This window comes from Calonectris borealis, chromosome 15 (assembly GCF_964195595.1).
Source record: "Calonectris borealis chromosome 15, bCalBor7.hap1.2, whole genome shotgun sequence".
Classification (NCBI taxonomy): Eukaryota; Metazoa; Chordata; class Aves; order Procellariiformes; family Procellariidae; genus Calonectris; species Calonectris borealis.
Window position 1 is genome coordinate 12,239,799 of NC_134326.1, and position 17,288 is coordinate 12,257,086.

Below are 17,288 nucleotides of genomic sequence, written 5' to 3' on the forward strand. Positions count from 1 at the left end.
CACGCAGCTGGGCTTCACCAGGGCACGGCTGTTTCGGTAGACAATTGCTGGGGGTGAAATTCAAGGTATAATTCCTCGTGGAGCCAGTTATTAACAGCCTGGCAGAGATCCTGCCCTGAGGCATGGGACCCTTTTAGGGTTATCCACCAATTCAGACCACTTGAGCCCTCTCCCTCTCTTCTACAGTTGTTCCAGGTTCCCAGGCAGGGTGCAAAGCAGAGCTGGGCAGAGGAAGTTCCCTTCTTGCCCTTGGTTTTGGATGGCACATTTGGGAGGTAGAGGGAAGAGGTGAAGTGGGAGCAAGAGACACGGCGAGAGCTGTCCCAGCAGGACATCCCTGTGCTCGGGGTTGAAGACCGTCCCCTCTCCATCCAGAGCCACCCTCTCATTTTAGAGCCTGCGCGTGTCTCCTTGGATTGCCACTCATCCCTAACGCCAGCTGCCAAAAGCAAGCCTGCTCCCAGCCCTCTGCCCATGGTTGCAGAAGCGGGACAGGGACAGATGCTGTCCACAGCATTCGAGGGACAGACACCATCCAGGGTCATCCCACACTGGCCAGCATCTCTACCAGACTGGTCTCCCAGTTCCCATCCTTCCCCAAAGCCTTTAACTGCAATGATGGGCAGGAGATAGCCCCTCCTGCCTTGTTTCACATGCTCACTTTCTGGGAGCAAAACCACCTTATTTTTTTTCCCTTGTTGCCATCTACCTTTGCTGGACTGTGTTCACTGTGTCTAACGCTGTCTGAAGGCCAGGGTGTCACCTCTCCATGCGTCCCCAAATCTCCCTGGTGATGCCCAAGCACTTCCATCAATGAGCGGCTGAAAGTTAAACACCAGCAACAAAACAAGAAGAACAACAAAAAAAAGGTCTTTATTTCAATGACCAGGGAGAAAGTTTAATTCAAAGAGCAAAGATACTAATACAAACCCCAAAGGCACTCCAAGCAAACCGGAGGGATTTGCAGGAGTCCCTTCCCAAAGCAGCCAGGCAGATGTGCCTCTGGTCCCCGGCTCTCCCCAGCGTGGACGTGGTGCAGACCCACGCTTCTCCCCCTGCATCCCCCCACGCCACCCCCTTGCTGGAGGGACCCGCAGCAGCCCAGGGAGCTCCCACACCCAGGAAACGGGCAACTCGGGGGGGGCAGGTGAGGGGTGAGAGGTGGGAGGTCACTGGGTGAGCCCACATTGACCCTGCAGAAAAGAAAGGCACTTCCCAAACTTCAGTGGCATCCTGCCATCTGCACACACCTGCCCCGGGACTGAGAGGCATCCCTCCATCACCTATCCCTGCCCACCCCGATCCGACATCCCGAGGATATAGCCCCCTTGGGGGAGTCATGGTGCCCCAGAGACAGCAGCAAAGTTGGGGGGGACGTGGCTCAAAGGTAGAGGAGCAAATCCAGCTTTGAGTTGTCCTCAGCCACCCTGCGCTCACTATGGTCCCGGGGGAGCAAGCCCTGACTGTCGCTCTGGGGAGGCACTTTGCTGGAGAGGAGGGACCGAGACCTCCTGCTCCTGGAGAGAGCAGGACAGGGAAAGGCGGTGGCCCTGGGCAGGGACCTCTCCAGAGCTGTGTCCAGAGCCTCCCGCCCCTGGCTCAGCCCAGCAACACCTGCAGTGAGCAGCACTGTAGCCCCAGCCCGCTTTTCTCTCCCCCACACACATCCAACAGCCCACTGAGCCCCCAGATGGGGTGCAGAGCCTTTGAGAAAAGTAGGGATAAAATTCAACGTTAATCCAATGGCTAAGTGGACGTCACTCCTAAAATTCAACCCAAAGCCACTGAAATGGGCTGGGAGATAAAAATCCCAAACCTTCAGGATTTCCGTGGAGGAAAGCCTGGTCTGTCCAGGGGGATAGTCTCTTCCCTGTGTTTAGAGACAAGCAGCAGCCAGGCACTTGCAGACAGGCACTTGCTCCCCTGACATGGGGCTCACAGCCTCGGTCCTACCCCCTCCCCGCCTTGCCAGAGGTTTGGCTCCCTTTGACTTCACTCCGGGCTCTTTTGGGAGATCCTGAACCGCGTCCCAAGTGCAAGGCAGCCGGGGAAGCAGCCGGCAGCCTTCAGCACGGCTCCAGCCCAGGGAAGTGCTCGGCGAGCTCGGCAAAACAAACACAGCAGAGCACCGAGCAGAGCAGTGGGAAGGGGACATCCAGACCCGGGCACATTCAGAGAGCAGCATCTCCTTGCCATGTGGCCGTGGAGGTGGTTAGGAGCAGGACCATGAGTTTCAGATTGTTTAATTTAACCTTTCTCCTCGTTCGAATAGAAATTAAGTTAAAATCGTAAGCGGAGGCAGGGCCATCAGCTCCCGAGGCTGGGGGAAGCTGTTGAGACTTCTCTGCCTCCCAGTGCCACCTCTCCCAAGCCTGAAAATCTGCTGCACAGAGCAGGACCATCTACCAAAACCCCCTACGTTGTCCTTCAAAGATGAAGAGCCAAAACCAAGATAATCTTGGCACTTGGTCCTCTGCCTTAAGGAGAATCCTCCTTAGTGCCAAAGCAGCTCAGCAAGTGATTTTGGTTCCCGAGATGCAACCCAGCTTTCCATCCCGGTCCCCACTCTGGCGGCATGGCACGGCATGGCTGTGTCACCGAGCAGCTCCCGGAGGCGGCGTGGACGGCATAGTGTCACTGCCGGTGCGGCACCGGCCCCACCGAGCCGGGCAGAGGGTGCTCAGCTCATCGCTGAACTCACTTTCGGGAGGGGGGTTCAAACCACACAAAAAACCATGAAGCAACACGTAGGAGAAACCCAAGGGGGTGGAGGTCTCCCCTGCGGAGAGGCCGGGGGGCTCAGACGTGGCCCCGGGGGCTGCGCTCGGGCAGCGGGTGCCCGGCGGGGGGCTGATGCAGCAGGGCGGCGAGGATGCGCTGCAACTGGGTGAGGCGGGCACGCAGGGAGGTGGTGGAGAAGAGGTTCAGCTGGTAGGACGGGTCAAGGGGCAGGATGGAGATGAGCCACCAGCACCACGTCGGGCCGTCTGCCGAAGCCTGGAGGGGAGAGAGGAGAGACCCCCACGTCAGGAACCGCAAGGTGAACGCGTGGCCTTTGGGCGGCATCGCTGATGGGAAACAGCTGCTCTTGTCAGGGTAGCAATGCCAGCTTTGGCCAAGGTATCCCTCTGAACGGCCCCTTTGTCTGTCCAGGTTCAAAACCGCTGGATAAACTGATTTCCAGACAAGCATTCCCCAGGGAGTCTCCAGACACAGATGTAACCAGGAAAAAGCCTATACTAAAGAGACAAAGAAATATCTTGTGCGTTTCCTTGTTTAAGGCAATGCTTTTTGTAAACATGGGCCAAATCCTGCGTGGTCGGTGTCTTTTGGGATGTTTGCCTTATCATCACTCACAGAGGCGGGGTGCAGGCCAGGCAGGCACAACCACTGGGCAGTGCTTTTGTAAACCAGCTTTTTTAAAACCTGAACCAAACTAAGAGGGAAATGATCGATTCAGCTGAAGAAGGATGAATGGTTTTGTAATTTTGAGCACAGCGTTGATGTGACTGCTGGCCAGGACAGCCTTAGCCTGGGACAAGCCAGCAAGAGCAAATTTGTAATGATCCAGACAGGAAACACTTTCTTAAAGGAATGAAAACTAAATTTTGGGCCTTTTTTTCTTTTTCCTGTCCAGAATCTGAATTTGTCAGAGCAACCGATTGGACTTAGTATGAGAAGAATGTTGATAACACAGGGATGTTTTAGTTGTTGCTAAGCAGTGCTTACATAAGTCAAGGACTTTTCAGCTTCCCATGCTCTGCCAGGTGCACAAGAAGCTGGGAGGGAGCATAGCCGGGACAGCTGATCCAACTGGCCAACGGGGTATTCCATACCATATGACGTCATGCTCAGTATATAAACTAGGAGGCGTGGTCCGGGAAGCAGCAATCGCTGCTCGCGGACAGGCTGGGCATCAGTCGGTGGGTGGTGAGCAATTGCATCGTGCATCACTTGCTTTGTATATTCTATTATTATTATTACTACTATTTTACTTTATTTTGTTTCAATTATTAAACTGTCTTTATCGCAAGCCACGAGTTTTCTCACTTTTACCCTCCCGATTCTCTCCCCCATCCCACTGAAGCAGGGGGAGGGAGCGAGCGACTGGGTGGTGTTTAGTTGCTGGCTGGGGTTAAACCACGGCAGCAACTTAATAAGCAAACTAGATCCTGCCCTCTTAGCTCCTCCCTTCCGGCCAGCTGTGGCTGTGTCAAAGGAACACGATGAGAAAGGAGTCTGCAGACTCGCTGAGCTGTGGGGTTTGTTTCTTTGCTTGTTTGGTTTTTTTTTCCCCCCAAGTGTTTTCAAATCCAGGCAGTTCAGTTTCTTGGTTTTCATTTAGGAAAAGAGTCCGGGAAAGCTTTTAAAACTCAGTGGTCAGTTTCCAAGAACAGTTTAAAACCATAAAGAAACGTTCAACAGTTTTAACAAACATGCCCTACCATATCTCTGAGTGAGAGATACCGTAACCGGTAACAGGAGTGAAAAACAGGGTTTGTTTTGCTCATCTTGGGGGGGAGCGGAGCAGGGAAGCAGGGTGGTCAGCGCAGGAACGGCGCTGCTTCAGAGGCTCTCTTGGTACCCTCTCTATTTAGAACATCCCTTCCCTCGGGTCATTACCTGGATGTCCTCCTCCTTCTCCGGCAGCGGTCCATGCTGCATCAAAATGTGCCTGGAGGCAAGGTCTCCGTGCTCACAGAACCGCTGAGCCAAGCAGTAGGTGCTTTCGTGCAGGCACTGCAGCTCCTGCAGCTCCTCCCCGGCCACCTGCATGGAGGGAGGAGGAATGCAGAAGGTGCCCATGGGGAGGCCCTGTCCCACCGCAACGGGGGCTTTAGCCCTGGCCCTGCCCTCACCTTCTTGTCCTCCAGGTACTCGATGTCGGCAGTGTTGTAGCCATCCCTGTGTCCACGTCTCAGCACCCGGAACCGCCTCCTGCCGATGGTGTCCACCAGGGACCTGCCGTCCGCCAGCAGCTCGATCTGCCGGATCTCCAGCATGCAGCCGTAGTCAGCAAAACTGGAGGGAGCCAGGGAAAGAAAAGAGGAGCTGAGCTGGGATACCAGTGGTGGGAGAGCTGCTTCTCCTGAAGGCATCACCTCCAAGGGGGAAAAGGCCCAGGAACAAGCTGGCTGGGAGAGGGCAAATTTGGAGATTCACCTAACTCTGTTGAGGTACCACTTGCTGCTAAGAGGGCAGGGAATAGCGAGCACACTGTCCACACTCCCTTGGATCTGCCTTATAGCAAAATGACTTGGGTCCTCATACTGCCCTGATGTCCAGTGGTCCTGAAGACGCCATCCATTGCAGAGACATCCTCCCAAAGCCCAGAAAATGTTATTTATCTCATTTCACTTGAACAGGACTGGAGCACAGGGAGGATATGTCGTGTAAATACAGGTATTTAACAGGGTACTTGGGTTAGGAGCCTAGAGACTCAGCCCACCCAAGACCTGGAAGTGCCACCAGAAACATAAGGATGGCCACACTGCACTAAACAAAAGCCCGTTTAGCCCAGTGTCCTCTCGTAGCTTGTTAAGGACAGAGTATGAGAAATACAGCAATTTTAAAGTGCTCACTAAGAGGAGCTGGAGGACACGGCCAGAGAACCATGCAGCTCAGAGACATCCTGAGCCAGAAGCTGTTCCCAGAACATTGATTTTAACAGCCACCGCTGGCTCTGCCCAGCTCCAGCCCTGGCCCCATTCCTTGCCCGGCCGGTGCAATGCTGGGAGGCAGCGAGATCCCGTTTCACTCTGCTGTGTGGGGAACGCACCTCCTCCCTGCTGGTTTTATCTGCGGGGTGCAGATAAAAATTGGATAGGATAGGAAATTGCACCTTGTTCCTTCTCTCTGAACTACTTGGGATTTTAGACATTTGGGGCTGGGGCAGAGAGGGGCAAATCAGCCGGGGCAGAGGGAAGCCGCCTTGCCCAGGAGCTCACCTTTTCCCATTCTCGTATATACACATGCCGAACCTCCTCGTGCCAGTCTCCTGGCAGCGCCGGATCATGAGGCGGTAGCGAGGCTCGAAGACGTGCAAAGGGCAGGCGATGCCTGGGAAGGACATCGTGCATACGAAGATGGGGATGTTCTTGGTCAGGCTGAGGGACAGGAGGAGAGACCACTATGAAACCTCCCAGAGCAAATCCCATCCCAAGGGCTCTGCATCAGCTGCTCCCCCGAACCAGATGTGTTCTTTAGCCCAAGAAGTGATGCTCTGGCGCAGAGCAACACCAAAGCTTCCACTTGGCTCACCAAGAGCCCAAGGACAGACTCTGCCCACAAAACAGCTCCTTGCAGAGATGCTCCTTCATCCCCAGGTGCCCCATGGGGCACGTCCGCACCCACCCAGCACTGCTGTGATGTGGTCCTAGAAGTGGGACAGACATCACTTGAGCAGAACCAAGCCACAGCAATGGTATGTGGTGTGGACAGCCCCCTGGAGCCCCTCCCGGCCCCCGTGCACACACACACACACGCACACTGGAGCAGGTCCCCACTCACTTGGAGAGCTCTGCCATCTCAGCCTGGTGCAGCTCCCGGCGCTCGGCCAGCTGCGCGGGGAAGGTGGCCAGCATGATGTCCTGCAGCAGCACGGTGGGGCTGTAGCTTCCAGCCTTCAGGTACTGAAAGAAATTAGACCCAGAAATAGGTTGGAGAAGAGCGGGGGGGGGAGCCCTGAGGCCATGCCGGGCTCTGAATCACGTTCACTTTTATTGGAGCTGAGGGTAATTTTAGATCAGAGAAAGTCAGTGATAAAACCTATCGGGGGATGTCGAGCCATCTAGCAGGACAGGATGTCAGCTCCACCGAGACCTCCAGATGCAGCTCAGACCCAGGGCCCGTCCAACACAGCGTCCTGTCTCTGACAGTGATGCAGTCCTTGTATGACAACCTAATTTCCCTGATGGTCTTATCCGAATCCCTTTTCATTAAAGATTAAATCAAATCTCCAGGCTAGCAGGTTTTCCATCCGTTTCCATTTTTAAAAGTAATTAGCATTCGCTTCTTTCTTTCTCTCTACCTCTCAGTCCTGTTTACAATCTCACTAAATCACTGTGGCATCTTGTGGAAATGAATCTCTTGGTCTTAATTATCAACTGTCTGCTCATTCCCACGTGAGTGGAGCTGACGCTGCCGTGCCAGGGAGCTGCTAACATAGAAGCATCGCACCTTCCCACCCCAGCCCTGGGACGCTGCCGGCAGCTGGAGCCGGTGCCTGGCTCTCCCTCGGGCTCCATCCCGCGGGACACATGCCCTCACCTCTCTCAGGCTCTGTTTGCAGAGGGGGCAGTTGGGCCGGTGGTCTAGGCAGCGTTCGAGGCACTCCTTGCAGAAGGTGTGCCCGCACGGCGTCGTCACCGGCTCAAAGAACATCCTGCAAAGGGACCAAAGTCAATGGACCGCAGAGAGCAACAGGGGGGAAGGAGTGCAGGTAAGCCCAGCGGAGAGAGACTTCACAGACCCTCTGTTCACAGGGCTGGGTGCCCTCAAAGCTGTCGTTGCCCAGGCCTGGCTCAGCACCCTGCTTTGGAAACCCCTGCTGGTCTCAGCCTCATGGTGCAGGGCTCAGGGATTTGCAGAGGCCCAGGCTGGTCCTGCAAGGGTTGAGCAGGTCAGGGTGGGCAAAGCCATGGGTGCAGCTTCTGGCTATCCCCAGCCTTGTACCTGCATCTTCCTTGAATCACCCTGCTGAGAGCAAGAGATTTTGCTTCCAGCAGGAACACAACATTTCCCATGTCCCCTCCTAGCATTTCAAGGGAAATCTGCTGCCTTCACCAGCCTCGTGCACTGAAGACAGCGATGCTGCAGGGATGCAACGCCACGGAAAGCTATCTCACGCCACGTCTTCCAAGCCCTGGCAGCCCATAGCTATGAAACTTGCCTTCACTACAGCTGCATTGGCTAAGCTTTGCTCATAACTCCTGTTAATTAAATGTAAAGGTTCCTAAGTGGTTTATTCCTTTAATTAGAAGTCTGGGCTCAGACCGTTGGACTTGCACAATGATGTAAGATGAGAACTGTCCCAGGCCTGAGCGCTGCTCCCTGTCCCTGTGGGGTCCCCGTGGACCCCATCAGTACACACATGGCACCCCTTGGTCCTGGCAGGGCTGCGGTTCCCCAGGCACCCACAGTGGTATGTAGCCCAAAAGGCAGCGACGGGAAAGTGCCTCCTTCTCCCCTGCTCCAAGAGCAGAGCCGGCAGCAAGGATTCGGGTTGCTCACAGGTAGCTCCAGGATCAGAAATGAAATGAAGGTCTCGGGAAAGCCCTGCTCAGCACTGAGCCCTGACTCCTCCTGAATATTAGGTTTCCCTGCTCTCAGAAGAGACCTAAATTTACCTAATTCAGACCAGATATAGCCTTGATCTCTCTCTCCCGCATGTCATTCCCCATGCCATGCCCAGACCTGGAAAAAGCAGGAAAGTATAGGAGACCTTGACCGTCTTGCACGTCTGGCAGTGCAACATCCAACCCTCTGCCAGCAGATGCTTGCACAACTGCTCAAGGTCCTGGGACACGCCAAAAATAACAGCCTGGTTTCAGTATGCCCTGCAGCAGCATCCAGCCCTTCCCCGGCCCCGAGTCAGAAGACGGACGCAGGCTCTACCTGGTCCCCTCTTCCATCTCCAGGCACAGAGCTCAGAAATGCTCCCCTCTGGGTTTGCAATACCCCTGTTGCTGATGGTATTTCCCTGGGGCAACCTTCCTGTTCCGGCCTGCAGTTACAAAGGGCAACCACTGCTTTCAGTCTTTGACCCCGTTGAACATCCCCACCTCCGCTCCGACGTCCCAAGCGACACAGACCTAACGATGCTGCGCCCTGAGACAGGGCAATCCCAGCTCTTCCAGCCTGGCAGGGCAAAGCATGCCCTTGCCCTCCCCTCTTATCTGTTATCTCTACTGAAACCTGTGTTTCAGCAGTACTGGGGACTGAGTTTGCTATTAAGATGTGAAGAAAGATCCACACCAGGAAAGAAAACCCAGCAGGTGCTAATTCTTCATCCTAAAAACTCTCCCACCGGAGAACTCACCGTATGCAGAGGGAACACTCCAAGTCAGATACGCTCAGCAGGTCCCCAAGGCATGTCTGGGCACACTTTGCTGCTGCTGTTTCCTCTTCGTTATCTAGTGGCAAAAGAGAAGGAAAGAGAAGACGACTCCCCATTTCAATACTGAAACTTAATCTTTGCTTTCTGACCTTGTTCTGAGGTGTAAGTAGTTAAGTGCTACACAATGCTTTGAAGATTAAAACAAAACTGCTAGGAAATACGACACAAACCCCGCTATTAACCCATCCGTATTCATCCGTAGCTTTTCCATCAACGCATCTCATGGTACTTGATAGAGAAGGTGGTATCTCCCTACCTCCTTTTGCAGGCAGGGAAACTGAGGCATTAGGAGGTGAAGTGGCCTAAGAAGCTCCCAGATGGAGGTCTCTGGAGACCTGCCACAGGGCATCATCACTGCTTTATGCAAACCCACATACGTGGAAGCCATCTGGCTGGACACTGATGGCAAGTTAATGCCAATGGAGGTACCGCTTCCCGCAACGCATGACACGCTGTGTCCCTCGCAAGGGAATTTAAGTTCTGATCTAAAACCCATAGGAACCAAAGGAAGCCTCTCCCTAGCTCCACAAGTGATGTCTGGCTTTAGCAAGAACTTTTCACCAAGTGACACCCAAAGGTTTGATGTATGTTCACCAGGTCAACACAGGAAGATCAGATCCTCCTCACATGCATGAGAAGCAGCAAATGTGCTGGCCAGAGCTGCCCCACCGCGTGTCCCCGAGATCTCTGCTCGCTGAGCTGGCATTCAGTGCAAACACTAAGTTTTCAGTGCCAAAATAGATTTTAAACAAGTATTTTGCATGAGATGAGATTTTGGTACCTCTGACAACACTCACCTACCAACCGCCAGCCCTGCCTCTCTGCCGAAGTCTCCGGTTCCTGCCGTCGCCCCGGCTGGGAAAGGGCGGCTGTTCCCTGGCCGTGCTCAGACCCAGCGTCCCCTCTGCCATCCGCCAGCTCTCCCTCCTGACCCTAGACACAGCAAAGACGAAATCAAGCCCAAAACCTCTTCTCCCTTTGAATACACTGCCCCACGCACCCCCCCGAGCCCCATGGCACCGGGAGTTTTTCCCATATGTTGGTGTATATTAACATCTTGCATCTGCGGGAGAGCGTGGCCTTCACAGATATCTCTGCTCATCTCATGGTTAAAACCTGGGTTTACTCTGTCCAGATGTACCACCTGCTATTTCGGTGTATCTGAGCCCATTTTCTCTGACTTCCCCCTCTCTCCAACCCTGCCAAATTCGTCCACAGAAAGCAAAGAGCAAAAGATGAGCTTTCCTCAATAGCTGCTAATGGTCTGAACTGTTCTCAAATGTGGTTTTTGGACAAAAAAAAACATTAAACCTGACATTTTCTTTTTTTTTTTTTCCTGAATGTAGTGTGATTTGGGTGTTTTAAATACAATGAGAGTCTAAAATCCTACCAGAAGTATTGCAGAATAAAACTGGGAGAGGAATGGAGATAGAAAGAGCCTCCTCTGTTTCCCCAGTCTCCACAGCATCAGTTCCGATGGTGTCTTTGCTCTCCCACCCTCCACTACCTGCAGCTTCTCATCCCAGCACGCAACCACGTGCACGTGGCTATGGTCCTGCACAGCTTCCCCTTATCACACCTCCTTTCCCATCGTTGGAAAACCCCAATTTGGATGTCCCAGAGGGACATTAAGGCCCATCACAGACTCAGGTTGTTGCAGGGTCTCTCACCTGAGCTTGTGCGGAAGACGATGGGAGTGCAGGGCTCCCTCCATCGACCTGGGGACCAGTCAAGCCCTGGTGAGCATCACCTGGGTGTGCAGCAGCCGTGAGTGGCTGAGGAGCATCCTCCCGCATGAGGATCTGCAAGGAGAAAGTGGGGCTCAGGGCGTGCTGGGAGAAGCAGGGAGGTGGGTGGGCTGCCAGGCTCCCTCCTTCCCCAAAGCAGCCTCCTGCTCGCCACAGGGCACATCGGGGTTCTTGTTTCAGCGCTGGCTGAGCTCTTTGTCAAACAAATGCCTTCGCAGCGCATAAGGAAGAAAGCAGCACGAGGCAGCGAACAAAATGGTGTAAGGGGTGGGACCCATGTTCTCCATCACCCACAAAGAGCAGGAAGGGAGTGGGCTGTGGAGGGCACAAGTTCGCTCGCAATTCCCCTGCCTTTTCCCTCCTGGAGGGCAAGTGTCCAGTCATGGCATGAAGTCCCCATGCCGGGGACACTGCCAGAGGTGCCACCAGTCATGGTGATTTTGGTACATGGGTGGGTGCTGGCCTGAAACCATTTGCAGGAAAGACACTGACTCTCCAGTGGCAGCTTTCAGCTGGCTGCTTTGCCTTGGGTGACTACTGATGCTGCCTCGAAGCCCACCTCATGCAATGTCAGCATCTAAATCCTGCAAAACCTGAGACTTGAAGATATGGACTGAGGAAGGGAGTTTTCTTCATGGGTGAACCTGCATCGGAGTGATGGGAAGGCTCTTGCACCAGGACCCAACTTCATTGGATCCCAATGCTGGCCAGAGCAGCACAATCGCGATGGACGTGAGTCCTTCAGAGGACAAGGGCATCTCCCTGTGTAATGCGAGGGCACAGCACCCCACCACGGTATGGCCCACTTACCTTCTCCATCTCTCTCCGAGCAGGGTGGAAATGGGGATTGAGCGTCAGGCAATGCTCCCACGCCTGCAGGGCTTCAGCTCTCTGTCCCATCTCCAGAAGCACCTTCCCTTTCCTGAAGAAGCCCTGCAGAGCAGAAAAACCTGTGGAGACTACGAGACAGTGACCAGCTGAGCACATGCCCCTTCCGCTCCCATGCAAGCCCCGAGGGAATCTCCCTCCAGCCTCCTGTCTGCTCCCATCCCAGGCCAAAGCACCCGGGCACATCGCTGCTCCCATGCTCAACTTGTCCTTTTTGCCCACCAGGTCCACCCGCAGCCAGGTACCCATAAAACAAGACTCTTCCAAAATGCAGCACTTGCAAAAACCAAGCAAACAAACCCTATAGAGACCTAGAGAAGGAGTCAAGGGCTTCTGTCTCTGAAGCTGCAAAACTATTGCCAACGAGTTCTTCACAAACCAGCAAGCAAGCTCCCAGGGCTGATTTCTCCAAGGGCAGCTCAGCCTCCGGCCAACACCCCCCCGAGCCCCCAGCTGCGATCCCGCGCACCGGCACGGCTACGTGCCCTCACCGCCTGCGCGCCAGCAAGGAGGGACGCGGTGTCGGACCTCTCCCGTCAGCGCAACGCAGCGCTTGCAGCCTGGATTTGCAACTTAATGAGTTTGGCAAGTGTATTTCTGAGCAGGATGAATCGAATGGCTGGGAGAATTCAGGAAAGGGGGAAACTGCTCCCATACAGTAAGATTTGGCTCCAAGCGCAGCCGGCCCATGGGGCCTGCCCTCCGCTCACCTCGTGCTCTCCAGGCTCAGCCCTGCACACGGCGTCCAGGTCCTCCAGCGCCCGCGGGTGCTGCCCCAGTGCCACGAACACCTCTGCCCGGCACAGCCGCAGGGCGCTGGTGTCCGGGGCTGGAAAGAGAAACGGCGTCACTCGTGTGATGAGTCCGTGTGCGGTGAGGCAGCGGGGCTGGATGAGGCCGGGGAGATCCCGCCGCGGCGGGATGGCCCCTGCGCCGCTGCCTCGCATGGAGCACAGCCAGCTCCTGCGCTCCTCTTCCGCAGAAGTCGCTGGCCTCATAAGTCTCAGCAAGGAACTTATTTTCCTTAAATATCTGGTTTTAAACTCTTTGAGGCTCTTCCCTTTGTTTTTCCCCATCTCCCCCAAATACCCTCAGCGAAGGGGCCCCACCACTGCCTTGGGGCTCAGCTACGCTGGGATCTGGGCTCTCATCCATCCTTTTGGGATGCAGCAAAAAGGCTGTACCACACGCGCACTCCCTATGGGGGCTGTTGCCATGGGAGGCTCTGCAATGTGATTCACCCAGCCGAGCCACAATAACACATTACCAAATGAGCCTGCAGCTGCAGAGACCTGCGGTCCCAAAACATGGGGGAGCCTCCCGGACCCACCTGGCTGCCACCACTCTCCTGGGGCAGAGGGGAAACTGGGGGGGTGCAAGGATTTGCCCCCACCACGTGACTTGGGGTTTCCAAGTATGAGAAAATACTGAGATTTCCGAAAACAGAGGAAGGGAACAGAGCATCCAGTTCCTTGTCAGCGAGGTGTCACTGATGGGATCTCAGTGCCGGAGAGGCACAGCTCCCGCAGGCACTGCTGGCCGTGACACCCCAAGCATCATGGTGCTGGGCACCCTGCACACTCCTGCCTGCTCCTAAATAACAGGCAGTGAGATCCTCTTCTCTCCTGCCTCAGGGAAACCCCAGAAAGACCATCCTTTCTACCAGCACTGCCAGCCGGGGAAGCGGGGTGGGGGGTGTCGAGGAGTATGAGCAAGCAACACCCCGAAAGTCCTCACAGTGCAGCTCATGGAGTAACCAGGTGTGGTTACGTTTGTGGGTTTGAACTGTGGAGGATTCCCAGACCCACCCCGTTATATCACAGCTTGCCGTGGAGGTGACCTACATCCATCGCACTGCTGGCTTTCCAGCTAAGGCAACGGGTCCGTGCACCCAGCCCTCTGTCCCACCCCCAGCGCTGACCATCACCAGCAGGATGCTGGTCTGAGGCCAAACCTGCATCATAGATTAGGCACCATGTGCAGGCACTGGCGCTGCATTTACTGGGGCAAAGGGGGGCTGGCAGCACTGCCTGGCTGAAGGGCCAGCAGCTCCTACCGCAGCGAGCCGGGTCCAGGGCGCTGGGCAGCAGCCGACCAGCGGTCATCGGGAGACATTGTTGCTGATGATGTCTCCTGCACTCCCAACGCCAGCAGCCTTTCCTCCTGCCCTGGTTCAAACACGGCACTGATGCAGCTCTGTCAGCGAACTGCAGGTCCGGACTCGCAGCCCCATGACAGCGGGGTGCAGGAAGCCAGCGTCTGCCTGCACCCCTGCCTGCCTCCGCTGTCACCGTGCCCAGGCACCCACCACATCTTATCCTGGAGAAGGAAGCTCTGCCATGGCTATTGCCTCCTTTTGTCCCCATGCCCAGCGCAGAGCACAGAGAGACCCTGCTCTCTGCCCGGGGCTCAGGGTGCCACCGCAACCTGGAGAGCAGCGGAGAGCCCAGCCCCAGCTGCTCCTGCACCAAGGCTGCACTGGCCATGCTGAGCTGTGCAGCAGAGCAACATCTGATCCCTCAGAGCTTATTTTCATTTATAATGTTAGCTGGGACCTTAGGGCTCAAGTCAGGAAGCGTGGGAACTTGCTGCTCGGTACCTTGTCCCACAAGAACACATCCAGAGATGAAACATTCCAGCCCCTAACGACAGGTAGAGATGAACAAATGGGTACAAAGTCTAGAGGCTTATTTTCCATGTGGGCAAACCCATTCGAACATTTGCACAGCCCGGCAATAAAGTGACTGATTTGGTGAAAACAAGATGTGTAAAATGGGGCAATGAATTCCGCATTTCTCTTCTGCTGCAGCTATTTCTGATCTATGATATCATTAGACATTAGGGACGTAAGCCAGCTGGCAGCCCCGATGGCTGATGAGTGACTGATAGCACTCCCCAGGCTCCCAGCTCCAGGCATGTCAGGAGGCCTCCTGTGTTACACGTTACAGCACATTTTTTTTGTTCACTTAGAAAAACAGAAGATAAAAAGTTGGCAATTTATTTTCTCCCAAGCAAAGAGAGCTGCTCTGTGGGCTGTGCTGAACGGGGCACTGTAAAATGGCCTATCGTGCGATACTGAACCACAAAAAAAAACATTCTCGTGCCTTGAATATTTATCAGTGGTTATGTTTGAAAGCTCTTATGGGAGCCCATAAGAAGTTGTGCAGCCTGAAAGCGGTCTGCAGGCTGCAGGAGTTGGAAAAGATGTCCCAAAAGCATCACCCACATGGCTGAGCCCGAGCAGCACCAGCAAGCGCAGGTTTACAGCTGTGATTGCAATTTCCTCATTGCCCTAAGCCAGACTTCCCCTGTCCTTCGGGGAATGGAGCATGCAGGGAAGACCGAGGACAGAGCTTGCAAAGTTTCCTCTTTATACTCACAGAGGCTTTTAAAAAAGAGATATATAAATGTACACCCCAATCAGACAAAGTCTGGCAACAAGGCAAACAGTACTAGAGAACTGTGCACATGCATTTGCGTTGAAGGACGAGCACGCAGGGCATGAGATGGACCCCTCGGGAGGTTGCATAAAGGGACCTGCTTTCTGCTGCCAACAGCAGGATCGGCCGGCCCGCTCAGCCCGTTGGTTCCAGGCACCCTGAACCTCTGGCACTTGTCTCGCAGTGGGGGATGAATAAGTGTCTGCGCCGCGGGAGGAGACCTGACTGCTGCCATAGAAACGCCAGTGGAAAAAGGACCTTCTGCCTCCGCCACCCCAACCCCCTGCTCCAGACACATTGTATAACACCTTTTATTTAAGCATTACTCTCCAAGAAATCCACTTACAGCCACACATTAAAGCAGATCAACCCCCCTGAGCCCGACCCTGCCCCTGCAGGCAAATGTCTCGCCAGAGCCAGCTGCAGAAGGAGGCTGGGGACACACACACCCACACCCACACCCACACCCACACGACACCCTGCCCTGTGCCGGGGGGCTGGCGCAGGAGCTCGGCCAAAGCTGTGTCCTTGCCAGGCTCTGGGGGCAAGGACGCATCTGTCCCAGACTGGAAAAGTCCCAACCACTTTACATAATGGTCACCCCCCCAGGCAAAGCTCTTCCTCTGACCCTGAAATATCGCTGGGTAGCAAGACGCAAGAAGCTGTTGGCGGCTCTTTCCTCCCTGGCCGCTCGCTAATGCCAGGAGCATGTGGCCGACGGGGCGCAGGCTGTGCACCCTGCCCTGCCCACGGCCCTGGCAGCCGGGATGAGCAGTGGGGCTTGCCTGGCCACCCGCCACCACCCATCACCCCGGGACACCTGTGGACGTGGGAGAAATGCCCAGCAGCTGGATCCCCCCTCCCCATCCCCACCAGTCCTGCCTTTCCAACTCTTCCAGCTTCCCAGCTCTGGACCGTGCAGGCTCGGAGGGCACTGCGGTGCTGGGACAAAGTGACCCACGTTGGTACCCACCTGCTCCAACAGCACAGCCTGCGCATCCTTGTCTCAGCTGTAGGGCTGGCCCCTTGCACCCAGCACCCGCGCCCCCCAACCCGCCCTGCCAGCCCTCGGGCCCGGTGGTTCTTACCCAGCTCGACCCCTTTCTGAGCCATCCTCAGCGCTTCCTGCACGTCCCCACGGGTGAGACTGTCCCGGACACGGGCTGCCAGCCAGGCCAGCCGGCTCTCCCGCTCCACGCATTTCTCCAGGAGGCCGCACAGCACCACGTTGCACCTCGCCGCCCCGACGCCCAGCAGCTTCAGCCTCTCCTGGCACAGGGGGCAGCGGGAGGGCACGGCCCCCCCGAGGCACGGCTTGCAGAAAGAGTGACCGCAGGACACGGTCACCGGCTCCCAGAGGAGGAGGAGGCAGGAGGGGCAGCGCAGCACGTCCAAGCCGCCGCTCCCGGGGCCAAGGGGCTGCCGGTCGGGGCTCCCCCCCCGGGGTAGGGAGGGCGGGCTGGGGGGGCCGCGGCTCATCGCAGCAGTTGCAGCCGACGAAGGGGAGCTGCCCCTAGGGCCAGCGGTGCCCGCACAGCCCGGCCGCCGGCGGGCCCTGCGCATTGCCCCGCTCCGCTCCGCCCGGCTCAGCCCATCCTCACCGCGGCTCCCGCCCCGCCCCGCCCGGCCCGGCCCGGCCCGGCCCGGCCCGGCAGAGGGCTGCGCTCCCGGCACGGCACGGCGCGTCGCGTCCCGCCGGGGCAGGACCCCGCCGACCCGAACCGGCGGGGGGCGCCGGTGGTGGAGCTGCCGGGGCCGCCATTGGCTGCCGCCGCCGCAGCGCTGCGCCGCCCCGCCCCGCCCCGGCCGCGTTTCGTAACGGAGCCGGCGGTACCGGGGGCGCCGCGGAGCGGGCTCGGGGCGGGGGCGGTACCGGGCGGGCAGCGCGCGGGATGCGGGGGGGTACCCGATGGGGTCGGGCACGGGCTGCTGAGCAGTGCCGATCCCCCGGGGCCGGGATGCAGGGGTGTTGGGGGGCTCCGGAGCAGCGGGGGTGCGGGGTAGAAGTGACTGTCGGGGGCCCCCGAGTGTGAGGCCGTGCGGGGGGTGCTGGAGAGCTCTCCAGACCAGCTGGGGCACAGGGTCCCCGGGGGA

At 56.5% G+C, this 17,288-nt stretch overlaps 1 protein-coding gene across 1 annotated transcript; it reads right to left on the minus strand.

Moving 5' to 3' along the window:
* Positions 1–853: 853 nt before the first annotated feature.
* Positions 854–16,673, minus strand: LOC142088504 (LON peptidase N-terminal domain and RING finger protein 1-like). The gene is made up of 12 exons (XM_075163886.1): positions 16,283–16,673; positions 12,465–12,583; positions 11,677–11,799; positions 10,789–10,920; positions 9,916–10,051; positions 9,041–9,134; positions 7,270–7,384; positions 6,511–6,632; positions 5,949–6,107; positions 4,860–5,022; positions 4,624–4,770; positions 854–2,997 (listed from the first exon to the last, which is right to left on the minus strand). Exons 1-12 carry the CDS (start codon positions 16,671–16,673, stop codon positions 2,800–2,802), a joined length of 1,899 nt encoding a protein of 632 aa, XP_075019987.1. The 3' UTR covers positions 854–2,799.
* Between the last annotated feature and the right edge of the window lie 615 nt (positions 16,674–17,288).